Source organism: Carassius auratus, chromosome 15 (genome assembly GCF_003368295.1).
Source record: "Carassius auratus strain Wakin chromosome 15, ASM336829v1, whole genome shotgun sequence".
NCBI lineage: Eukaryota > Metazoa > Chordata > Actinopteri > Cypriniformes > Cyprinidae > Carassius > Carassius auratus.
Window position 1 is genome coordinate 7,267,712 of NC_039257.1, and position 26,884 is coordinate 7,294,595.

General features: G+C 37.8%; 1 protein-coding gene across 9 annotated transcripts in view; it reads right to left on the bottom strand.

Moving 5' to 3' along the window:
* Window positions 1-1,479: 1,479 nt before the first annotated feature.
* LOC113114902 (BRCA1 interacting helicase 1) overlaps window positions 1,480-26,884 on the bottom strand; it is a 53,810-nt gene continuing 28,405 nt past the window's right edge. For 3 of the 9 annotated variants that reach the window (XM_026281995.1, XM_026281989.1, XM_026281993.1), the window contains exons 17-24: window positions 26,307-26,419; window positions 26,123-26,205; window positions 25,545-25,823; window positions 23,822-24,487; window positions 21,200-21,524; window positions 21,021-21,114; window positions 20,885-20,940; window positions 1,480-1,776 (exon numbers count right to left, since the gene is read on the bottom strand). In XM_026281995.1, the coding sequence (XP_026137780.1) occupies window positions 21,430-21,524; window positions 23,822-24,487; window positions 25,545-25,823; window positions 26,123-26,205; window positions 26,307-26,419 (1,236 nt within the window). In that variant the 3' untranslated portion in view covers window positions 1,480-1,776; window positions 20,885-20,940; window positions 21,021-21,114; window positions 21,200-21,429. Of the gene's footprint in view, window positions 1,777-9,382; window positions 9,401-20,884; window positions 20,941-21,020; window positions 21,115-21,199; window positions 21,525-23,560; window positions 24,488-25,544; window positions 25,824-26,122; window positions 26,206-26,306; window positions 26,420-26,884 lie in introns of those variants that run through there. The other 6 variants (XM_026281998.1, XM_026281997.1, XM_026281994.1 and 3 more) reach the window with 5 other exon arrangements.

Genomic DNA, 26,884 nt, shown 5'->3' on the forward strand with positions numbered 1-26,884 from the left:
ATATCAGATTTACAGCTCAGATTAAACCTGGCTGAGAAAATACTCTACAGTATTAAATTCTCTTCATCATAAGTAGTGCTGGATTCTTTTTTCATATTCTTGCACATATTTTGTGTCTAAGCACCTTGTGAAGTGGTGAAGTTGCTCCAGATCCCATCTCATCAGAAAATAACCGTGAAATCTTTAGCTCAGTGGTCTTGAATGGGTCCTTTGCTTTTCCTTCATTTTCGTTGGACTGTGTCTGTCCGGTTTAACAATATATGGTAGAAGAGAAGTGTTAGAGTTGTGAGTCTGGCACCAAATCTTTGTCCAAATTTGTTCAATTAGTGCAATGCGACATCAGAGAATAAATTACAACCAGATGGAAGCTTAAAGAACGATCATTAAGAAAGAAACAGAACTCATCTGAAGTCCAAAACTGGCTGGGTTGGAAATCCTTGAGAGGTCGACAATGTAAAACAGCTTCTGCGGGCAAGCAGCCACAATTCAAACTCAAAGAGAATGGTGTATCACTGGTATTGCGGTTCTAATGAATGAAAACAGGATGTGTTAAGGGAGCATATAGTGGTAAATTTACTCACACTACTTCATCTAAAATGGGAAAACTGACAAAAAAGAAAGTTAATTCAGCATGTGGCTAATTATATCCATAGATATTTCAGGCTTTTTGCACACGTTGAATAAACTGTACCTTTTGTAATTTCCTATAATGAATTCATTATGTAGTATGGTTTCCAAGGCCTCCTGTTTGAACACTTGCTTTCTGCAGTCTATGTGACCCTGGACCACAAAAGCCAAAAAAACATTATATGGGTCAAAATTATCGATTTTTCTTTTATGGCAAAAATCATTAGGATATTAGGTTTTGCACTCTTTGTATCAGTTGTATCTCGACCAAATACTGTCCTATCCTAACAAACCCTACATCAATGGAAAGCTTATTTATTCAGCTTTCAGATGATGTCTACACTTAATGCTGGTTTTTTGGTCCAGGGTCACATATACGATGCTAAATTAACAAGACTTAATATAAGAAATCTAAAATTAAAAATAATGATCTACAGAAAACACTCAAAATTTAACTCACCTGAATGTGTTCGAGTCAGAAATGTTAGATGTGGTATTTATGGACCATTGGATGATATTTGGTTGCGTTGTTGAGACATGTTTACTTTGTTGCCATGCTGTTACTCACAATAGAATCTGACTTAAATGATCTAATTAATATCTAAGGATGATTTTAAGAACAAATTTATTAGAAAATAATTGCTATTTTAATATCAGCTACCAGTCATAAGAAAAATAACAAAATATAAAAAAGGGGAATATTGTTTTGGACGTGTCTATTTTTATTTTATAATGGTTCGCCACAAGAAATATGCTCTAATGTATGAAATAATATTTATAATAATAATAATAATCCACAATTCTATAATGAATATATGCTAATGTTACAACTAAACAAAACATTGGATGAGAGTATCTGCTAAACTACAGTGTGTTTTACTTTCGATTCATTGATGAACAGAAGTGCTATGTGTGATTTTTGTGACTTTATTTAACTACAATCAACTAAAAAATTAGCTGATTTGTATAAAGCAGGTTTCCTCAGAACATAAGGGAAGAACACAGTCATAAAAAATATTGCGATAAAAATAAATTGTGATAAAAATAAAAGGGACATTAAAAGGCAAATGGGAAATGCAGTTGATTCCTCCGAATGGGTCCCATGGTATTGATTGTAGAGAACTTGACTGCTGATGAAACTAAGCAGATCTAAGGGGAAGGAAGGAAATGAGAACATCAGATTCTGGCTCTTTGAAATGCTCCAAAAACATTTTGATTTACATGAGTGATACACAATCCAAAAATGAATCCCATAAAGTACCAACAGAGTAATAGAACATATGAGCATGAAGCAAATAGCCATTGTATCATACATAACTTCAATGGAGAGCTGTTCTGTATTTGACTGGGTTCAAGTACAGGAAGTGTCATGTGGTACTTTAATATGCTTTTAAAAACTGAAACACTCTCCCTTACCAAATCCCATCTGATAAATCTAGGATCACTTAAAAAGAGCCCTCATTGTCATCTGATCAAAACTTAGCCGGTCTTTTTTTTTTCTTTAACCAAGCTTTGGTAGCACATAAAAAGACAAACTGGACCTATAAGATTCATGCGATTTAACTTTCCACATAAAAAGTCGTCTATCTCCATTAAAACAGAGCCAGGTTTAAGCCTCTCATAGAATACTCCAGCTTGTAGTATCTATCTACACTGAGACTCGGGGGGGCATCTGGAACTCATTGGAGGAGATCTCCCTTGCCCTCCACTTGCAGCTTTCCCACTGTCGTCCCTAAATCCTGTCTGAGAGCCGCCTTGGCAAGGCAACTCTCTGACCCAGCAGCTTAAGTCACTCCTCCTTGTAAAATGTTGGAAATCAGCTCTTCGAAGGAGCACTCAGAAGCACGCTTTAAATACTTTGAGGAGATTTAATATCAAGTCCATTATGGCCTTTCTGGAGCCCAGTAAATAGTCAATTAGTGGATAATTCTGATTCGATCCACATGCAGCCAGATCCGCTGGGGCAACCGGACAGCTTTGCATTCAGAGGGCCTGCCAACACTCTCGGGAAAAAAAGGGGGTGACTGAAACGGGAGGGGCACCTCATGTAGCCCTTTTTGTGCCTCACCTGCCCATCGCAGTAGGCATAAACGCTGTCAAGTCTAAGTTGCTTTTTGTACTTTCGGTGACTTTGGAAAAAAACAAAGTCATAATCCCTCAAGCTGGAGTTGTTTGTGGTCTTGCTGCATTGGAACTGAGGGGGGTTGACTGATCTCAAACAAGAGGGTGGGCTTCAGGGGGAAGGCCAAATTGGGAGATTCAGAGGTCCAACTCAAGGCGGTATCCCTTGATCAAAAGGTACATCTGGTTGACTCCAATAAAACATAAACCCAACTGTAGAAAATTGGGGTCCAACATTGCTAAGTGGCTTTGGATAAAAGGACCAATAAAAATTAATAATTGTATAATATACATACCAGTTTGGGGGATGGATTAATCTTTTATCCATCGGATTATATAAAGGCCTGTGAGGTTGATATATAGTGTGCTGCGATGGCAGAAGAACACAGGCAACAAACAAGCTCAAATTTGGGCCTAATTTTTATAAAAGGCTATTTAACCAATCACAACAAAGCTTCACAAAGTGAACAATGTTGATCTGTATCCAACTACATACTTCACTGGAATACGAAGATTTTCAAGAAAACAGGATATGATTATAAAAACTGCTGCGGTTGGATTTGAGGACTACACATACATAGTCTTCACATTACCTCATTGTGGCATCCCATTTGCTGGCCAACCATGGCTTAGCATGAAAACCTGTGTGGGTGCAGAAAGTGCGGTTTCTGAATGGCAAATTAAGCGTTTTAAAGCATGATACGTCTTTGTGCACTTCAATACTCCACCTCTGCACTCTCAACAGAGTTTCTGTTGGGTCTAAAGAGCCAATCAGCTGTTAAAACACCAAGGGCTGCCCCTTTCTGAAGCCCTCCCCCCAATCTTAACCCAGCATCTTAGAGCGTGTGCAGAGAACCAAAAGGAAAGGCAGGAAGTGTTGCACTGAGTAAACCAACCAGCGAGAGGATTGTTGCAGCATACAAATGACCTATAAAGCAACCAATCAATGATTAAAGTAGCTGAGTCTGCTTACCACTGTATTTCATCAGTGATAGAGCAACTGTACAGATCAAAGGAAAGATTCCTCAGATTCCTTAGTCACATGACCAGACACACAATTAGGCATTGCTGGTTTTGAGAACAAGGTGCAGCATTTGATCTTGAGGGGACCTCCTCGAGTACACAGCATCTTAGTGACGGAAATGAGTTTACAACAACAGATTCCTTCCTTCCACAGGTCCAACTCCCACATCAGAACTCCTTTAAAGGCATTAGTCATTTAAGGAAGTGGAAAACCAATTTGTTTAAGCTCGAGACACTGTTTATGCTTACCTCATTTGTACCAGTTCTGTTACTACAGCACATATTCCGTTTATTTGACCAAAATAACAAATGAATGAAGTCAAGACTTGACAGAAAAGACTCAATAGGGGCTATATGGTGTGGAAAGTACTTTGGTTTAATGAATATGGACAGGTCTATTCAAATAGACAAGGTATTGTGTGTAAGGAAAGGAGAATGCCTGCCAGTTTTCAAACATCTAGAGTGCCAATCCCCTCTACTGGCTGAGCAAGGTTACTGCAGAGCCATTGAGGTGTTGGACAAATAAGGTTGTAATTTAATGACACTGTTTCTGTGACAAGTTATTGGTTATCCATATTAAACAAAACAAGGAAGAACAACGTTGGAAGTGAACATGTAATGTTAAGTTTAAATGGATAGTAAGTAATTGGTGACAGAACCTGAGGCCTGTGTCTTCCAGAATCACTTCTGTCACTTATAATGTTGCTCCCAGGAAAGGCTGGCAATCCCATAAACTGTGAGAGAAGATCTTGGGATTAGCCTGGAAAAAGCAACTGCAAAGCCCCTGGCTAATTCATTTGTCCTCTTTAAAATCCCAATTGAGATTCTTTGCCTCCCAAGACCTCACCTCCAGCTGATGCCTATGCACAGATCAAGTGTTTAGTTTGACAAATACAGCTTATGGAAGATCAGGCCGCCAGTGACAGACAGAGCAGGCAGAGGGGATAAGACCATCGAAAAGTGATTACCTGGCTAAAGGAGGAGCATAATACAACCTTGTTTGTCATTTTGCACGCTTTGCTAAGCAAAGCCTGTAATGCTAATTAGCCAGATCCACTGGGCAAATAAAAATAAAACTAAAGCAGATTGGATTCGTGAGTCATCTGCCACGTCCACCTGTGGGCTTTCTGGAAAACTCACAGTTTCAGGGTAGCAGCATACGCAATCAGTTTAGTACAGAATACGACACGTTAAACGAATAAGGATGATGTTCTGGAATCTAAGCAGATAAAAGCTATTACAGAAATCATTACACATTGAGATGGGACAGAAGAAAATCAAGCACTTTTCTTAAACGAAACTATCATTTGTTTAGAAAAACAGCCGAAAAACTGCAGATTTGATCCATAAGACACAGTAATTAACATTTTTCTTTTTTACTTTGAAAAACAACGTGGAAAGATTTCTCCATGTACAAAAGAATCACTAATGTATATAAATAGTTGGGAGACAGATCTAAGAGTATGAGTTTAGCACAAACAAAATTTGAATTTAACAAAGGACAAATGTACTTTTCCGGGGCATCTGGCCAAAAGCGATGCCAACTTGTGGCGCTGTATGTGCCCTAAGCCTGCGATGGAAGGCAAACTAGAGGATTAAGGTCCTCAGTTAATGCTCAGAGAGTCTTTACAGGTGATTTGAAGCTCATCCATGCTGGCTTATGTAAAGCTGTCCTGAGCTGATATGGCACCTTGGTGGGAACAGGTGTCTACTGCTTCATGTTGACAAGCTGCACGAAAAGTGGGCCTGTTTAGTGGCTATACAGGAAGGTCTTTTTTCTAAATCAATAAAATGTTCTAAAATGAAGCTAATAAAGCATTAATATTTAGACAGTATTTACTTGCTTACTTTACTTAAACCATTGGTTTCTGAGCATTCATCAGCATTAAAGTTCAACAACAACCCGAATTTCAGCTGGGGATTTTCTGCTCAGTCTTGTGTAGCTTACCTTCGTGCCCTCTAGTTTGTTTTGACTCCCTCCAGAGGTAATGAGGGTAAACAAGTTAAGATTACATATACTGTTAAGATTCAAAGGATAAAGGGAGCACACTGTATTACATCTAAATCAATGTTTCTACCTTTGACAAGCAGCCAAGCAAAACAGATAAAGTGGCAATTCACATAGGCGTCTGCGTTCAGGCTCGGAATGAAGGGCAATACACCTTCATGTCGTGCTTGGACACCATTGAAACACTGCAGGAATGGTGGGTATGTGAAGAACGCTTGAAAGGTCACAAGATTAGTGACCGGTCGAGCTGTCATCGTCACGATCAGTGCCAGTGAACAAATGATCTGTCTCATACCCTTATGTGTTTCAACAGGCCTCATTTTCAGTACGGTGGGTGGTTGTATATTAGTAGAAGTGCTATGCAAACAAAGATGCCAAGGTTAGACCACTCTTAATGAGTTTAAAAAGTCCTAAGAGAGCAGAAGAATGTTGTTTCTGTCAAAGACGTGCGTTTACTTCAAGTGCTATTCAGGTCATAATTTGTGTGTTTGGTATGGCTTAAAGACATGCAACAAAAGAAACAGCTACTGAAGCAAGAAGGGCTTTCTTATATGAGCTGATGCAGTTGCCCAGACCTCACGTAAAATTCTTCACATCAAATGAGCAAATTTAAAGTTTACTGTATGAATCCAGGTTTCTCACCGACTGATATTTTCAGCATCGGGCAGTTTCTTCGTATAATTTTTTAAACCTATCAAAATAACAATAGAATGGAAATAAGATTGCCTAACCCTTTTTTTATACCAAAGCTTGATTCTAATCTTTAAACCTCACAGACAAAACCAGCAAAACAATTTTTCCATTACCATCCTTTCACACGAAACGCAAATCATCAAATGGTATAAACTGTAAAATACGGTAACTCTGAGAAAGCTTTAGAAGTGTAAAACATATCAGATGGCTGTATGAAAAGGCAAATATGCTGCAGGCAGTGGAATCAGTGCTGAGAATGAGATTCCAGTTCACAGACTGTTCTCTGATGGCACAGATAACTGTCTGCCACCCAAGACAGCAAATTTGATTACTTTGTAGCAAACGCAAAAAGACAGTCTGGATTGTAATGTTTCTGCAGCTGTTAAGATTTTCTTAGATGTTCCGGATATATTCAAAACCATGTGAAAAACAATGAGAAAAAAAAAATCAAAAAGGAATTTGTACTGAGGCAGTAGAGATGTAGCAGAGATTTCTAAGTCTGCGTGTCATTCTAAATTAAAATGTGGAGGGAAATTTGGACTCCTGTACAAGGCTCAATTTATATAAATATACATAAATCTATTTTATATTTTAAATATAAAAAGAGAGTTTAAAGTACAACTAAAATAGAACAAATTTATTTTTAAAACTAAACTAAACAATAAAAAATTATAATTATGAACATATGGTAAGGTATGGTACCACCTCTAGTCAACCAAGTCTGATTAAAAACAATGACTCTTCCACTGGAGGTTGATACGTCCACACATTTGGCATGTTGTCCCAACATGCTTTAATATCTTATAAAAAATCTAACCTTTTGACAGGCTGAACAAAGCATAAAAACACATTCCTTTCTATAGAATAATGCTACTTTAGTAGTGAAATCAACCATGAAACTTGCTGCTGAAATAGTTTAACGTGTCCATGCATTTTGTAACCGACATGGCACACCATTTACGCTAAATAAACAGCACTGTGTCAATCACTTGCATGAACCAAATGACAAATAAATCCAATTACACAACCTCCTCACCATTAATTAACAAAAAACGCAAGAACAAAAGAAACGCGACCCACTCAGGTCAGGCTAAAAACACTAGAGAGTGAGAGTGACAGTGAGCAAACAGGGAAACATACCACAAAATACCTCTCGACTTGTCTTTTAGCATGGTCTTTTGTTTCCCACTTTATTTGTTAATCATTTCTGAATTAGACAAAGCAGTCTGATATTTCTTTTACTCTTTCAGACATGCTGACTAAGTTTTTCCTCTCCGGTTAGGTACAGTTTCCTGACTATCATGGATTACACTCTCAATTTTGAAAGGGGTCATATTCTCAGTGACCTTTGTATATGGCTCAGGCCTTTATCTTGTCATCTTCCACACCAAATGCAAGGCATGTCAGGTCAGGTGCAGTGTGGTTTGGAATCTGACACTGATGGATATCGAGAACGACTGAGAATGTGACCTCAAGATCTCATCACCTGATATTAGACCAGAATGGGGCGGAGCTTACGGTGGTTGACTTGGCCAACGGTGAGAAGAGATCTTTCGTGCAGTAAAATATAACTGATGCACAATGATAAATGCATCATTTGCTCTTTTAGGTCACGTTCTCTAGGCCAGTGTGATTCGTTTATAAATTAGCCAAAGGGCAGTACGAGTCGGGTAAGTTGTTCTATCCCCCAACTGACGCAACAGCTTGTCTCCTTCAATTCTTCATTCTCATCCGGATTGAGCCGGCAAACATCCTTGTGTCACAAGAGTGGACTATCGCCGGGTGTCTAAAGTGCAGGCTTAGTTGACATCCTGTCAGTGTACAAAACATGCATGGCAAACAATCTGTTCGTGCATGAAGACGATTGAAAAAGCATGTTGTGAACTCAAAGCACACACAAATCTATAAATAATAAATCCATTAGTGGCCAGTTTGTTGAAGCTTTTAGCTCGAGAATATGATGTATGCAGGTTAGTTTTTACCAAAATATATGTATGAACCAGAAATATTACAGCAAAAACAATAATTTATAAGTGAAAGCATCACATAAGCTGTTGAAAATGGATGAATGATCCTAAGATAAAACAAACACTCTTAGTCCCTCTTCGTGAGAGAAAGTATTAACAGTACTGTTAGTAGCAGGTGGCAGTCTCTCCGATGAATCACTTATTAATATTTATCTTTTGCTTAACAGTGAGAAGAAAATATTGAAACATAATTAACTATTTATTAATGGTGCTAATCTAAATCAATAAAATGCTGAGCTGGAAAACACTTTTGGTGAAGTCTGACTAGATATAAGCTTGGTGAAGCCTGTAGAAACATACATCTCTAGCCTCTCCCCAAACTCATGGCTTTGCTCACTTCTCCCAGCTTCCCAGTACCCACCCTTGTTTGCTCTTTGGATTACTCTCATAGCTTCTGTCCCATTGGTCTTTGTGTTGTGTGTTTGTGTATACACTATGAGCACAAGAGTGAGAGAGCACACAACTCTTTTGTTCAAGTGACAACATGTGTGAGAAGGGGAATCCTTAGGCTTTCTCTGTTTTTTAGCAGTAACACCCTTGCTGTCATTAGAAATCTGATTGCTAATATAAAACATCACTCTAAACTTCAAGTTTTAAAGAGGCTCAACTGTTAGTCGGGTAAATATTGACTGTTAACAATTAAATTTTGGTTCATGAGCAAGATTAAGCGGAGCTATCAAGCCAGAGGCTATTGTGTACAGCGCAACAGAGGAGGAGACATCCATGACATAGAATTGCGTGACTCAAAATCATTTTTATTCCTTTGTCATCAGAAAAACTGTTTGCTGTTGAAAATCAAAGGCGAGCAAACATACCTTACCGTGTGAAGGAAACACTGCATCTGATCTCACCTTTGCTGTCACTAATAGACACACTGGGATGTTGAGGCTCAGTTTTATCCCTTATGAACACAGTGAAAAAATATACAAAATTTTTAAGTGCAAAGTATGAATTAGCATAGAATCTATAATATTTTACAGAAAAACACAAGTGCTTGTACATCCAGCAAATTAGCATTTGCTGGATGTACAAGCACTTGTGTTTTTCTGCACTAATTAACAAAATGTTATAAAAAATACATTGAGAAACAATCGTTATTTTATTTTATTCCTAATATTTTTGTAATCGATTATGCATATTTAAGTGTTATGGCTGTAAAATGTAACAAAACACCCAAATATACATAAATTATATAAAAAAAGACTTTTACGGCTGCAGAAAATATAAGTTTGATACACTTTTAAAACGATCAGTTAAAATCAATGTAATTTTTTAAAAATTTTAAATATATCAAAATTATTATAAATTAAGTTATGTTAATATATAAAAAAAATTGCTTTGTATTTTCAGAACTGGATATCAGGATTAAAACACCAGGAGATGAATTTAGGCCTAAAAAGTCGTCCTGGTCTAGAGATGGGCATTGAAGGATCAGTGTTTGCATGCTTTCAAGATGATGTTAGCTAACACTTATGAAACAACAAGTCAAGTCCCCTGGGAAACCTTGTTGTTTTAGACACTCAATTAGTTTTGGGGGGTCAGCAATGTGTGCTTTCTTTTCATTTTCTTTGCCTCTTCAGCAAGACGTCCTTATAATCTTCCCTTACACACTTTAAAACTCCAAAATCCTCCCAAGTACGCCAGAACACAATAGCCTGCTCCGGTAGACAAAGCATTTTTGGTGAAAGCTGCTAGGACAGACGAATGATTTGCCTGATACAAAGGAGGGACATTTGCTTGTGTTTGCATTGCTGATTGGTGGAGGATTCCAGGAGTTTGAACAGCCGGTACTCTATGAGACGAGATTCAGAAGCAGATGTCCTCGCACCATTGGCGAACTTACATATCATCCACTTAGCGATAAGTAAATCTTCACGCGACTCTCCCAAATCGTAAAGAGGAAAGTCCATCTATTTGAATAAACATAAAGAGGTGTGCAGAAGTGTAAGCGGACAGTGCCCCCTGTCTGCAATCAAATGAGATGTAAAATAATGGGGTGGGAAGGCGTTTACTGATGGTGAAAAAAATGACAGGGTGAAGTGAGCATGTTGGTGACACTTTGGCGCTACCAAAGAGGAAGGTAATTAGAAACATCGCAACTATCCAATCGGCAAACTCAGAGATGCACTGTCCCTCCTCCTTCCTTCACTTCACAATTGGACACATGACTGAAGATGCACAACGGGGAGCTGAAGCCTCACGGGCAAAAAGTGGGTCACGAATGAAAGCCAATTAACAGACAATGATGGCGCCATTCATATAAAGCACCCTAAAAATGAGGTTAATGGATATATCTGGGTCATATTTGCCCACAAAGATACTAATATAACTCTTAAGCCAGGAAATGGTCTGAACGTGACAGGGTTAACAGCTTCAGTCACATCTGTGATGATCTTACCTACCTCCCAGTCCACTGGGAGTGTGTGCTACGTTCACACAGCTGGTGGAGACACCTCTAAAGCTCTCTTTGTGTCTATGTCAATAATCCTGTTTGCCTTCTCATTATCCCAAGCTTTAACGCCTCCGACTCACCCCTAATTCTGCAAACGGCCTCAACAAAGATAGAGCTCAGCGGCGCTGCAGGATATGTGTATGGCAATTATCAACATCTTCTCGTTTCTAATGGCAATTCATTGTCTCTCATGGTCTGGGTGCAAACGTTAACTCATAGGAAAGCAGAAGAGGATCGCGAAGGCTTTATCACATGATGACAGAATTGTTGTCACACGACCCCTCTTGGGCCTTTAGGAGAACGCAGTTCTCCAGCCAATCCAAGCATGTGCCCTCTGAGGTCATACACAGAAAACATGTCCTGCTTTTCATAACACACCAGCAGTACACAGCCAGTGAGCTGCTATGGAGTTCAAGAGTGTACCGTTGACATCACAGCTTAAATCGATGACCATGTATGAGATGATTGAGCAGAAAAGGAGGCAATGAATGCCAGTTGTGCAGAAGCATATTTGTACATATTTATGTCAAGCAGAGACAGCTGTGCTTCTTTGTTGTGACATGTAAACTGTTAAAATCCTGCTGCAGTCAAAGATGTCATCAGCTTTTCAAATGACTATGAAAGGCAGGATGTAGATATTGTAAGACAAAGCATGTAAACCAGACTATGCTGGGAAAACAGAAATGATGTGGAGCATACTGCCATCTACTGACCTTTAATGAATGAATGAATGAATAAATAAATGTCCTAATATATTAGTAATGAATGAATGTATTTAACTAACTATTTAAAATGGTTTCACAAAATGAGATACATGTATAAACATTACTTTTCAAACACATCAAGTTTTTTGGGTGATTTTGTAAAATAATTACTTTTATTCAGAAAAAAAATATTAAATCGATCAAAAATGATATTAAAGATATTTATTATTTTACAAAACATTTGAATTTCAATTTTAAATCTATTCATCATATAATGTGAGTAAAAAGTATTGTGTTTATTAATATATTATTATATAAAAATAGCATTAGTTAAAATGATTTGATTGATTACGTAATGCTGAAGTCTGGAGAAATGGCATCTGAACACTTACAGGAGTTTTCAGGAGACAGCTTTGCCATCACAGGAGTAAATTACTTAAATTAAAATAAAACAAACGGTCATTTTAATTTTACAGTTGTCTAAATGTCATTTTAATTGCTGCAAATGAATGAAACTATGGTGAGCATTGAAAAAAAAAAATATATATATATATCTTACCAACCCCTATTTACAATTTTAAATATAAACATACATAATAGCTGTAAATCACATTCATTGAAGAAAAAAAAAAAAAAAAGTCAACCAGAAACGGATTGGCTTGGTTTTCAGCAAACAAAAGAAGAAGTGGGAGATGCCGAGTATGAGAGCACCTCAATCTCTATAAACATAACTGAAAACAAAGCTGATCACTGCACTTTCCTGTGTTCTCAAAAACAATGCTTTGTTGGGTGTGATTGCAAAGTCAAAGAGAAAGCAAATACAGGTCGTAGTGCGAATAGACGGCCACAATACATCAGAGCAGCGCTTTAATGTAACACCTGCTGTCCAGGCCTGCAAGTCATTGTGCCCCTAACAAGGCACTCAGGGGCATAAAAGTGCAGTGCTCCCTTGTCGCTTTTGTGGCCAGCTATGGTGGTGTTTGCTTTCGAGGTGTTCTCCTGGTGCGACAGCGATGCTCTCATTGTCAGAAAGCCCATGGGCTTTGTGCGCTGACACGCAGAGGAAGGGAGGGGAGCTGCAGATGCGTGAGTGTTTCTGGACCTCGGCCAGTGGAGCTTCTAAACAGTGAGAGGCACCTGTGCTGACACCTCCCCTTGTTATTTTACATAAGTAATCCCTCGCTTGCTAAAGCATACAAACTTCTGAGCACGGATCCTTTCACTACAAAAGTGCCTTTCATCCTTTTGGAAAAAGACAACACTGACTTGTTTTCAGTTTCTAAGGTATCACCTCTCTTGTTGTTGCGAAGATTCTGGCTTGGGGCTGTTCTGACACCATTTAGTTTTTTGGGTGTGATTCCTGGTACTAAGCTGGGAGATATTGTATTAAAAGTGATGGTATTTTATCTCTTTGACTTGGGAGTCACACCTGCTTCTGATCAACTTTTATTTCACTGTGAGGAAATCTAACTTGTTACCTTCCGCAACACTTCAAAATAAGGTTCAATTTGTGACATTAGTTAATCTAACTTCTAATCTTGAACTAACAATAAACAAAACATGTAAAGCATTTCTTCATCTCTGTAAATGGTAACCTATATACATTATTTTTTTACATTTCAATTTGCATGCATTTTAATAAACTAATAACTGCAATATTACAGTGGAAAAACAATGTTACATTGGCTAACACACAAAACAAAATGCAATAAACAAAAAACCTAATAAATTAACGAGTTTGATTTAATAAATGCTTTGGGTAAGTAAACTGTTTTTAACTATTTTCTGAACAAGCTGAACTTTTAAAAAAGTACTTTTAAATTAAGAACTGAAATAAATAAATTGAATAAATACATGAGCATTAGCCTAGACTAAAAAATTTTATAAAAAGAGAATTACCCGGACACTTAATAAATGAACCAATGTTAATGAATTGAACATTACTGCAAAATGGTATTCATTCTAAGATAATGCCAAAGTTTATTGCAGAAGAAACTTGAAGTATAAAAAAAGAAAAAAAAAGAAAAGTCATGCTTCAATGAAGTTGTAAAAATTTAAAGTCAACTACTTAGGAAAAAATGCGCTTTAAATTTGCGCTGAACGCCATGCTTTACACAGCCGCGCTTCAGATGGCAATTCATTAGTTCTTCATAACTCATTCGATCTTTGTTGTACTGAATCTTTTGAAAACCTTGAGACATTTGGCAATGTTGGCTTGTGTCCACATGCTAAACTTCCACCTTTGAAAGGCCTTAAACCGGTTTTATCAATTTGAAAATGAACACCACTGATCTTGGGTCGCGCTGAGCCGGATTAAAGGCAACAGGGAAAAAAAGTGCAGAAAAGAGGCAAAATATACAATTGCCTTTTTCATAACGCTTGTATACTGTGTAAGAGTGTTGGGAAAAAGTGTACATGCATAATTCACCCACCCTCTGTCTCTTACACAGTCTGTCTGTCAGCACACAGAGTGCCTCTGCCGTTCGGCTGCCACTTTGAAAGGCCTGTGAAGTTGCCTCTCGACACAGAGGCACGAAGGGGAAGGGTGCGTCTTAGTATGTGTGTCTGTGTATAAATCCTGCATCGGAGCTGTCTCTGCCTGCACATTAGGGCAGATGTCTGTCAGCAGAGTTCATTTGCTTAAACAAACCGCCGTGGCACTCCACATGTGGCCCCCATTCATTAGCGTGGCACTTGAAGCCGTGTGTGTTTTGACACACTGTGTCTCAGAGCTTCCAATATTTACACAGCCACAGACCACCTACATTCTAGCGAGGCACACAAATGCGCTCACGGGTGCGCGTACGTGCTTCTAAAGCATTCAATTTTCACTTAGGTTTCCTTCACTCATTTGCAAGCTCTGACACTTAACCAGAGAGAGGAGGAGTTGGGCATTCTCTCATAGCCTGGAGATTTTTTTCCACACAAACCTCTGCAAACAGATGAAGCATCCATCATTCTGGGGGCTGGCAGCTGGATTTAACAGTAGACGATTGATTGGCTTCTCTGATGAAATCGCTGAAATCGACTTGTTAAGAACATGCTTACTGTTTACTTAGTAATGGTGCTCTGGCACATTGCATATGTCAGAAAAAAAGAGAAAGTATATGTGGACACCAATGTAATTAAGATTATTATAAAAAAAAAATGTATTTGGTAACATCCAGTATAATTTATTAATAAAACGTTTATTAGTTTAAAGTTAACTTATAAACGTACAAGTGTTCTTTGTTAATATATGCTCATAATACACCACTTGAAACTTCAAAAATGCATTAATACAGAAATGAACTTAAAAAAATCTGTAAAAGTACTGTTCACTGTTATTTCACATTATAGCATTAACTAATGCGAATGTATAAAACTGTATTGTAAAGTGTTACAAGTGATCAAGTAGTAATTATTAGTATTAAAACTAACTCACTGCCTACAATAATTTAGCACATTTCTGTGAACTGGACTTAAATTAGGTAATGCATATCTGTAAACTCATGCCTCACAACTAAAAAGTTACACCAAGCTCTAAATCATTTTATTTAGGGATTACAAATGTTTGAGTAAAAGTATATATATATTTTTTAATCCTTACCCTTAATTTTCATTCACCAAATAATGAACAGCCATGATTACTATGGAAAATGGGACCAGGAATCAAAATGGCTGAGATTGACAACCATTGTACTTAAATTATCGATATCTTAAATCAGTATCACATTAGTCAAAATATTTAGTAAAAAAAAATGGCGCTGTGCAGAGTTACAACAGAGTTCAAATAAGGTGGAAATCTGTGAATGTTGCATGTTCATTTGGCAGTTAAACTAGAAAAAAAGGGGAAAAGTTTGAAATATACACCTAAAGATGTGTGTCTAAGTGCACTCTAGAAACGTAGAGAACTGTAAGTCCGCAAAAAAGCACTGTCATATCAATGAAAGAAACTATAGGATCAGTATCTTTTTTTTTTAAACACAATCCAAACAAAGATAAACATGTACACATGAAGGGTAATATTAAGGAACTAAATGGACCTTGTATTGAATTTATGACCTGCACTGATATCAAACAAAATATCTTGTCTGCAGCATTTAGATGGCAGCAAATCACTAACAGCATGGAACGTCTACCAACAAGGCCCATAGTCGCTGATTTACATTTAACCTTACATTTAGCCTCTTGACATTCTTTAGTGAGCAGGAGACAGACCCTCAAGAATGGTTATTTAGCACCCTGGGCAGGAAGGAGTGTTCTCTCCTCCAATAGGAGAGAGCGCTGGGGCTTATAGCATGGCATGAAGACCGCCAAGGCTCGTAGCTCAAGTAATCCTCGCTACGACAAGCACTGAGGAGACAGTTCAGAGAAGTGAACTTCACAAGCCTTCCACCCAGCCTACAGTGAAATCAAAAACACATGGTGGAATCAGACAACTTTATAGGCACCTAGCTCACAAAACAAAGGGGAATGTGAGTTAATATATGAGCAGTCCAGCAATGCCACAGCAGAACAAGACAATGAGAGGCTGTTATCCATTGTCTGGCTGATTTGCTGTTCTCTGTGGCCCTGTACCAGACAATGCTTTTACCTGAATCACAAAGAAAGAATTCAAATAAGTCTCTGATCAATCTAAGCCATGGTGCGTCTGACTACTGGGAGCAGCTAGATCCAAAAGGGTTGAAAACACAGTAACTGGAGATGAAATAAAAGTATAAAAGTTTAAACATAACTTTAAAACACTGACAGGCTGGAGTCCAGATCGAGTTGGGATAAAGTCCCTCCAAAGAAAGAAGTACACTGCCTGGTTCAATTTAAAGGTCCATCAGCATCTCTATTAAAAAGTCAATTTTATTGATTCAGTGATGTGTGTCAACAGCAATGTTTAACTGTATTAATTAACGGACAACACATGATTTCTCTCTTATAATGAAGAAATCAATTTCCTACCAAATGGAAATGACAATAGGGAGTTACGAATAAGTGTTTAATTGATTGAACTGCTGGCCACTCAAGTATTTAAAACTACATGAAAGTGCCATTTGTTAGTGGCTAAATCTTCAGATCCACCAAGTACATGTATATGGATATATGTGCTGGAAATTATTTATTTGCGAATAATAATGTACACATGTACTGCAAAAATAAAACAAAATAAAATAAATACTCGACAAGGTAAAAAAAAAAAAAAAATACTTTTGACAACAAATTCAATTACAAATATAATTAAGCTATGACACGTGAGGTTAAACTCAATCACCTAACTGACCATTGGCTTCTATGATTTAACAGAGATTACAGTTACGAATAATTGTTTATTTTTAATAAAAGCTCAAAGTAAACAACAGAGGATGAACCACAATGAAGAATGTCTATACTCAGATCAGTCTACTTATCAAATCGTTAAGTCAGATTAAGCGTCTAATTCTGAATAAACCTCTGAAAGAAATCCGGGTTTATTGTTCAAGGGGCTCCAAAACTATAACCCAAGCCAAGATTTGACAGCTGTGTCTGCAGACAGATTGAGGGGGAGATGTTTAGGAACTAAGATGATCAAAACCAGCCAACAGCACCTTCAGACCCCCAAACTCGAAAATTACATAAAATGTAATACAATATATCTCTTGCATATACTTAAATCAACCATTTACAATAATTTAAACTGTTTTAGTTTTAAAGACCCAAACACAAGGGGCATATCAGACTTATTCTTTGTGTGTTCCTTAATGCCGTTGTCTGCTCATGAGCCAATTATAGCTCAGAGATTATAGGTCTAAACCTCTAACAGAGCCTCTTCAGCCCATAAGCGTTTTTATTCAGGTTCTAGGCTGTAAAAACTGGCATCCAAGCCAGCACAAGATGGTACCATGACAGACAGATTAACCAAAATGAGGATTAGCTATCCATTACATTATAGATTACGCCTCACCTGCCTAGTTGCATCCCCCTTTGAGAGAGAGAGGAAAAAAACAGGATTTATCAAGACTGGTGCAGACTGTTGCTGTAGCAACAAACATTCAGTGACTAGGCAACCACCTGTCCACAAGCCACTCCTAGTTAAAGCACCCAAACCTAAAACACAAGCAGTTACAACATCACCCCACCCACCGGCCCTAACAATGCTATCACAGCTTCTGGCTAACAGCTTCCTTTGCCATGCAACGTGACGCCTCGGGGACACATGGCCTAAGATATAGTATAAAACCTGAGTTCATGTCCTGTTCATTGTGTTTACCTTTTCATATCCAAGTCCACTGCTCATATTGAAGAATGGATAAAGGTGGGAGTCAAAGATAGATGGTAAAAAAATCTTGTACAGATAACTTGGATTCTGTAACTTAACATACAAAAGGCGCTGTGACATAGAAAACATCCACATAAATCGAAATATATGAACTTATGGTCGAAAACAAATTCCTAAAGCCCCACCAAGATATTCAAAAGTGATTAAAAGTTATTAACACAATATGAAAAAGGCTTAGTCATTTGGCAAATAAATGAAGCAATGTTTTCTTTTGTTTCATCCAAAAAGCAGTGAAGTGAAAAGCTCTGCTCTGAATGATCACATTTTATACTCAGTGAAGCGTGATAATTTCCTCTCATGAGACAAAATGATCCAGTTTAATTACAAATATAACGTTAACCTCCGTAATGGGGTCAGAGTCTGTCAACCTTCCTTCTCCACATTAAAAACCACCAAACTAAGCCATGTGCGCCGAGCTCCCTACAGGCTGTGAATAATGGCCAATTATTTAATGTGCCCTCAACGTCCTCGCCCATTATGAATTAAAGTTTGGACAGCGTTGAGAGGTAAAACGGCTGAGGCTAACACTTCTGAGAGCTTTCGAGCTTTGCTCTGAGACAAAGACAAAAGGCCAAGAGCAGGGATTGCAGGGCTGGACAGCAGATGAAGCCAACATTACATACCAACGGGAGATATGTTTAACGTGGTGTGATGGTGGCTGTGCGAATGATGGGATGACACCTCTGGGGAGTGTATCGGTCCCATTCTACACACCCAAATGGAGGTCAGGCCAGAGGGGTGGAGGATTTGTCAGGGGGAGCCTAGCACTGGAAGGTGACAAGAGTCGACTGTAGCATAAGTTTAAAGCAGGTGGTGGGCTGTAATAAAGATGGCTACAGGACATCTTCCACTCATGTAGCATCTTTTCCTTACATTAAACAAGCAAAATTTGTATTTTAAAATGTATTTTCACAGTTTAACAGAAACGGCAACAAAAAATAGGTGACACTGAAATTTATTTCAGGTTGGAGTTTTTATTTTTATAAATGAATAATAGGGCTGGGCAATATATTGTTCCATAATGGATATAAGCTGATACGAACTGTATGATACGATTTTTCATCCTGTAAATTTGTGATTTAAACAACATTTTTGTTGACAAAAGATAATGGAATTTTAATATTAGTCTTTTATAATCATCTATTAATCAGCTGAAGAGTATTGACATGAATTCCAAATAATTGTTACATTTCTACTAAAAAACAAAAACAAAAAAACATACTACTGTTCAAATGTTTGGTGTCGGTATGATTAAGTCTCTCATGCTCGCTATTGTATTGTATTTTTCTTTTTTCCACTTAAATTTTAACATTTATTCCTGAGATCTGAATTTTCAGCAGCCATCATTCAGTCTTCAGTGTCACATGATCCTTGAGAAATCATTCTAATATGCTGATTTGGTTATCAAGAAACATTTCTTATTAATATCAATGTTAAAAGCAGTTGTGCTGATTAATATTTTTGTAGAAACTGTAATGTTTTTTTTTCAGGAAAGTTCAACAGAAGAACATTTTGTTAAATATATTTAGTCACTTTTGAACAATTTAATTTGGATCTTAACAAAAACAAAAACCTTACTAAGCCCAAACTTTTGACCAGTAGTGCAAAAAATAAAAATAAAAGTGTTTTGATACTATAATATGTTGTCCTCAGTTAAAGGGTCAACATGAGTCCAGACACACCAGACGCACTAAAAAGTTATGACTACTCAACCACTGAAGATTTTGTGGATCAATAAACTTCTGTTCATTTGTGGGGGTGCAGACTATAATAGCCTAATACCAACAAACCAATAAGCCCTTTTTGTACGATTTTGATCAATATTTCATGGAATGATAAACTGATTTATACAATATTGGATATAGATCTCTAATAGACTGGACTTCACAGTGTTTTTAATTTGTAAAATATACACAAACAACAAAATGACTTTTATTATTATATCTCCATTGTGTTTTTCAAGTTCCTTATGGCTTCCTTTTCTTGTCTAAGTACCTGTCTGGTTCTGATTGATTTAATTAAAGCTCAAGGACTTCCAATCAATAAGGATTTTTGTTCCCCCAGTTTGAAGAATTCATTCCATATGGTGTTGTACACGAACATGGCAGATATTTGTGTACGGGGCGCATGCATCTACGCGCTCTCGCCTAAAATAACCACAGAAGTAAGTGCTGGCCTAATATTGACTAGGTGTCAGCAGACCAGCACAAACAGCAAAAAGACAAGCTAATGTTTCAGAGGTCATGTTTGTTCAGCCTTTTCACTTAGTGACACAGAACCTCATCACTGAGAATTTAAATGGGTAATAAAAGGGAAAATAAAACTGGTCTATTGTTCTACCAAAAATATGAGGTTAATACAGTACAAACTGTAATTTCCTAATTTGGAAATAAAACAATTAAATAACTGTAATTAATTATGTGACACATAGCAATATTCAACAGGCCTACATAAGTAATTTTGCCAGAAAAGTAAATTATCTGGCACTCTGAAAGGCCTTGCTGGGTCAAAATGCATCATGGCCCGTTTGCCCTTCTGTCAGGTGAATAGACTGCACTGATCTACACAGGGTACAACAGATAGTGGCGGTTTGCATAAGCAGGAGCTTATGCAAACCACACCCCAATGGGACATTAATGGTGTGAAGCACTTGAATGTGGTCTTAAAGCAAACAGTTTACTAAATGAAGGCTACTTTTCAAAATGTAGTTTTTAAATATATTAAAAGTGTTTTTAAATGGTAATAATATTTCAAAAGTACTGCCTTACGTGTGTAGTGTCCAACACACATCCATTTACATTTAGCAGTAAACAAAATGCTCTGAACAAACAAGTTCTGATCATGTTAAAAATGTATCAAATACTGTTTTGGTGAGCACAGAGCACTAGGAAACTGTGGAGTGGTATGTTTTGCCAGCAGCCGAACCCTAGTCTCACTTACCTTGGTTAAGGACTCCAGTTCAAATTCAGTCACAAAGGCAGATTGACGGATAACTGCTGGAATAGAAAGGCCCCATGTCACAAAAGGACAATTCAAACACTGAGCATCCACTGCAAACTGCCAACACTTGGCTAACCTCTGTGTTTGGGAAAGTCTGCCCTCAGATGCCATTTTAAGCCTCTTTGGGAGCCTGTTCTTCCTTGAATATGATCTGTGAACTTTGATTCCTGCTTTTTGGATCATGGAAATAAATACAAAATACTAAGATATGTGTTAGTACATTACATTTAAGGACATATAAGCAGATATTCCTACCTGTCTGGGTCTCTAAGCTGTCTTTTAGTACAGGTACATTCAGTAAAGGTGTAGGAAGCAAAGATTCAACTGTTATACAAGTGCCCGTTTCACTAGTTCTTCTCTCCCTTTTTAATTTCTCTGCAGATGACGCCTCCGCTCCCCCAAATTTCTGCTGGTTACCTCTTTGTGTCTGCTCTCTTTCTTTTCTATTTAGGATATGGCCTTTCACTTTCTGGGTTAAGTCTAGTTTAAGTGTGGTTGGCGGCCTTGAGCTCAGTTTGCGTGGTGCTTTGGGACTTCACTGGCACTCTCTCCCCGATGCTTGTTTCTGAACTTTGACCTGCTGAATTCAAGCACATGCACCTTTAGAATGGGCATTGAGAAAATCATAATGCCTGAATAGAATAATGCTTAAAACAGTGGAATGAGCTTTCTTGTACAGCACTGCTCTAATTAAAAAAAACCTTACTGATACTGGAGAGACAAGGGGTGAATTAGGCTAATTCAATTAAGTTTATTAGTTTAATAAATGGCTAGCTGGGGCAGGGTCCAACTGTTTTGCAGTTATGCATGGCTGCAGACAGCTTATTATGATGTCTTGAACTACACATATTCTCACGCCTTAGCCTTTAGCATCCTCATTCAGATTGATACTAATGGGCCGGTCTCAGCCCGCCATGCAATTACAATAACGAACTGGCTGCCTCTGCACAGGGCAGATGAAGAAGGATGAGCTTTAATAAAATGCCTTCCTTTGCCCCCACATTAACGGTGTTGCCGTTTAAGCCCCTCTAACGAGACAAATCTTGTCAGGCTAATGGCGGTTAATTTGCTACAGCCTCCCCCTATTTGCAAGTCTCAGAAGAAGGAAAAAAAAAGTCATTTAATATGTTCCTAGGAACGTAATGAGAGTAATAACATATTTTAGAGTCCATTTTCGTTCTTATCACAGTCAGACTATTCGAATATTGTTGCCAGTAACAACACCTTTCAAAAATATTATCCAAAAAACATTATTCTTTAGATGTGGAACAAACACTGTAACCACATACGGTCCTATCTATGCATTCAAATACAAAGATTTTTTTTTTTTGTTCTGCTAATAGACATTAGTAGAAATGCTTGTCCATTTGGTGACTGACAAATTTCCTAAATTAACAATTTAACAATAAACAAATGCAAATATTTTTTGTTGTTTACAGTCATGTACACAAAGAAAGAGAATAGAAATCCTGTTTGATAATAATAATAATAATTTATAGAAGCAAAGGTGATAGATAATGGTTTGTTAATAGTGAACTTAGAATAAAGTTGGACCAGTAATAATTATAATAATAATAGCTTTCTTTGTTGTTCCAAGTCACGGAAATAAGAGTAATGTTATTTTTAAATATAAACAAAACTTGTAAATACAAAAGCCCAAATTTTATGCAGCATTATAAAACATTAGGCTGGGTTGCACCAACAAGGATTAAATTAAGCAAAATTTTAGGTTCTATTCTGGGTTCTATTTTAAAACCGAGTTGTGTTGCATGCACCACTTCATTTTAAACTTAAATGAACAAATCGTGGATTGGAATGCTAACCTCGATTAAAACCTCCATCTAGGATTAATTAATTATCTCAGTGTGTAGCGCGACCGTGCAAAACGAGAGCTGCAGCCACGATCCGGTCTTCTTTTCCGTCGTATGCTGAGATGCACCGAGATAAGTGACGGATTCACATCCTGGACTCGAAGGCAGATCAGACTTAAATCTGAGTTTAAAGTTATGGAGAAAAAGGATTAAAGTTAAAATTATTTATAAATAAATCAAGGATCCAAGTGATGGTTTAAATGTAAACCTGCTTATTTTAAAACAAGGTTTAAAGTTTGGTGCAAAAGAACTATTAGATAAGCCTCGCTTTAATCTAGATTTAAGATAAATACTTATAATAGTATTAACATTTTAATTAAACGCTATTTTCGTAATTAAACAACTAACATTACTACTTATAATTATAATTTGAATCACCACCTTATTGAAAATACTTTACTATAGAATTAGCTCGGTTCAATGCGTTGTTATTTGTGTGTTCATGAAACATAATCCTTTACATGTTCCCATTTCTTAGAGCTTTTAGTGAGAGTTTAGAGACCTGCATGCCCTTTGGCGCCCCGGCCCCCAGCACTACACAGCTGCCCCCTGTTTACATTCAGAGTTAACACAAATAAAACTTTACTGGGCTGTAATTTCTGAGCAAAAATGCAGTACCTCTCAGCCGAGTGAAATCAGCCATGTACACCCCATGCCCACACCTCCTTTCTCCTTTTAGCCCCCACAGTACAATACATCTCATTAAAATCAACTCGGTCAAGACATTACATCACAGAGAGGAGGATGTGCTTGTCACTTATTTTAATAATTCCTATAAAAGATACACATATTCTCAGGAGCTAATTAAAGACAGATCAGAAGCCGTATGTTGATTTTTTTGGGGACACGATTAACATGTTCATTATTACACCAAATAAGACACAACAGACTTGCATACATTTGGTCTTTTCTTTCTTCATCATACACAAAAGACATCAGTCATCAATTGTAATGATGCATGGTTGGCTAGTTGGGGACACGTGTTTAAAATAGTTGGTGAGTTTACCTGATGCTGCTGATGTGCTGGGCCTTTTCTGCCTACATCTGGAGAGTCTACGTAACCGACTACTGCTGGCGCCAATATCCGTCCCGCAGTTTAAACCTGCCTGCTCTGTACTACCCTGTAACATTGTGTTGTCTGGGATAGCGCTGCTCACAAGATCTTCAGACAATGTAATCTTTACTTCCTCTGAACCAACGAGATCCTCTAAAAGAACACTGGCTGTGCTATTAGCGAGAGGATGGCTGACTTCTGGAGGAGATTTTTCCACCACCGTAGTCTCTTCCTTCTCCTCCTCTTCTCCTTCAAAAAGCTCAGGGCTGTAGAAGATACTTTGTTCATCCTCTTCAGTATCTTCATGGTCCATTTCGCTGGTGGTGTCCTTTGAAGTAGAGGGAGGGATCACAAAAACCTGCTCAAGTTGAGGTTCAACTGAACTGTCATTAAGGTCAGGAACAACATTTATTTGGTGTTTTGGTGCCACAGAAATGACTTCATGCTGAACTTGCTTGTTGATCAATGAACTCGCATCTGGCTCGGACTGAAAAATAGGAGTCTTGAATTGGCTACTGACTGGAGTGGAAGTGAAGAGGTGGCTTGTAGGCCATGGTGTTCTTCGGACACTATGTTCTCTGCTCGGTTCAGATGGATGCTGCATATTCTTTTTGTTACCTGTTCAAACAGACAGTCACAAAGAAATCTGAGTGACAATTATACAAAACGCTTGGGTGTGTATACCAGCTCAAATGTACGCCTCAAAGCAGAATCTTTGGTTAAAACAATACAGCCTGCATTGTTCGTCAGGCAAAACACGTTTGAGGGTTTGCTCTGATTGAGTGGTGGAGCACAGGGTCTACACAAAATTGCGCATGGGGCTTTAGGTTTGGGTCTACAATATGGTTTATATGTCTGAATGAGTGGAGTCCCTGATTTGTTCTCAAGTGTATGCAAATACTCACGCTCAATCTACCACAAACAAAGGTCAAAGGGATTTCATTAAAAGCAACAGTCGGACATCTGCTCATCCCAAAGCTGTTCAGTCAGTCAGGGGCCACAGAGTCTGACAGGAGCAATGAGGAGTGAAGAGCGTGTACAGCACACACGCAAACATGTACATGCCACATAAATGCACGCTCACTTACCACATGGTTTTACATAAAGGTTCCCACAATGTTAAAGAAACAGCTGACCCAAAAATACATATTGTCATTGTTTACTCACCCTCACATTAGTTTAAATCTATTCAAGTTCCTTAGTTTTCTTTGGAAAACTAAAGGAGAAATCTTGAAGAATGTCACTTGTTTACATGAACTAAAGTAAAAGTTCTAAGTTTCAAAAGAAATAAATATAAAAATAAAGAATAAATAATAATGAAATAATAATAATAAAAAAATGACTGCAGTTATAATCAGTCATTCTTCTATTTTGTTCAACAGCAAAAACAACAACAAAAAAAAAACATGTTAATTTACAATAAAATAATTTTTCAGTGAACTTTTCCTTTAAACGACATCAAGAGTACGAGATGTAAATAATCTATAAAGGTCTCATTTTAAAAGACAGAAATAAAAGTACTGCATGGGAGTTACAGGGCTTTACTGAAGTGAAGCAGGAAACCGTTGGCCCAACAGTTATCCATCATCACCAAATACTGTGACTTTCTTCAGGTTGCAAATGAGAATGTTAAACAAATATAATTAATTTTTTTTTCCCCACCCAAGTCATATACCTGATTCAGAAGACCTGGCCTCAGCGTTGGCCACCTGCACCTCGGTGTGTAGGTTCGGCGTTGCAAGCGTGTTGTCAAATGGCTTGAGGGGGGTGATTATCTCAGGAGGGGGTGAGGTAACAGTGGAAGGGCTGGGGTTTTGAGGGGCAGCCTGAGACTGTGTCTCTTCGAAGGTCTCTACTGCACCCTGCTGGCCTTGAGAAAAGGACTCCAGGGACTGCATGGCGCCAGTGAAGGTGTCATGGTGCCTCACTAGCTGACGCACCCACTTTGACAGGCCTGAGAGAAGAGGACAGCCGTGTTTGACAAACATTTAACCACTCTACTTGACCACTATTTTCATAACACTCTACCACAGTACTGTCAATACGTGTAGATTTTCAAGTAATGAATGTTTTCAACCCCTCACTGTTACATGTAAAAGAGCAAGACCTTGTGTACACATTATGTGGCCGCAGCCCACAGTCAAAACCCCTGCGGTGGGTCATTACCTCCATCTAGTGATGCAGAAAGGAACTACGGCTGGGTGTCACAAAGGGGCAATCATTTTTAGCACTTTTAGACCATTATTAATTTACCTGTGATGTATTTGTTCGGGTTGGTCCTAAACCGGTCATCAACCAGTATAAGTGCCCCCCAGTCATTTCGATGTCGTATACACCTATGAGGGCAGCAAACACCAAATTGGTCTATAAAGATTTGTACCTTGTCAGAGAAATACATATGTGTAAATACCAACTGTAAAATTCATGTGGCTCTGACCTTCCGAGTGCCTGGTTTAGTGCCCGATATGCCTGAATCTCGTACCAGCGCCCACCAGGCAGAAGCCCTCGTGACTTGGCATGCTTGTCATTGTATTTCATCTTTAGTTCAACCTGCAATGAAAAAAAAAAAAATTGGACCAAAATAACTCCTATAAAAAACATTAAACATAGAATTTCAGGAGATGGTAGGGGTAAAATAAAAATGATCACTGGATGAGCATAAGCTGCATAAAATATTAAGACAACTGTAGGGTCAGAAGAGTTACTGGAATTTCTGTTTTTATTCAACAAGGGTTCATTAAATTGATAAAATAAAACTGACAGTAAATACATTTATAATGTTACAAAAGATTTCTTCTTTTTAAATGTCTCTTTAAACTTTCTATTTATTAAGGAATCCTGAAAAAAGTATCACTGCTTCCACAAAAATATCAAACAGCACAGTTATTTTCAACATGAATAAAAAAAATTCAACAACTGAAATATTTCTGAAGGATTATGCGACACCGAAGAGACTGGAGTAATGTCTGATGAAACTCAGATTTGCCACAACTAGAATAAATGAAATATTATAAT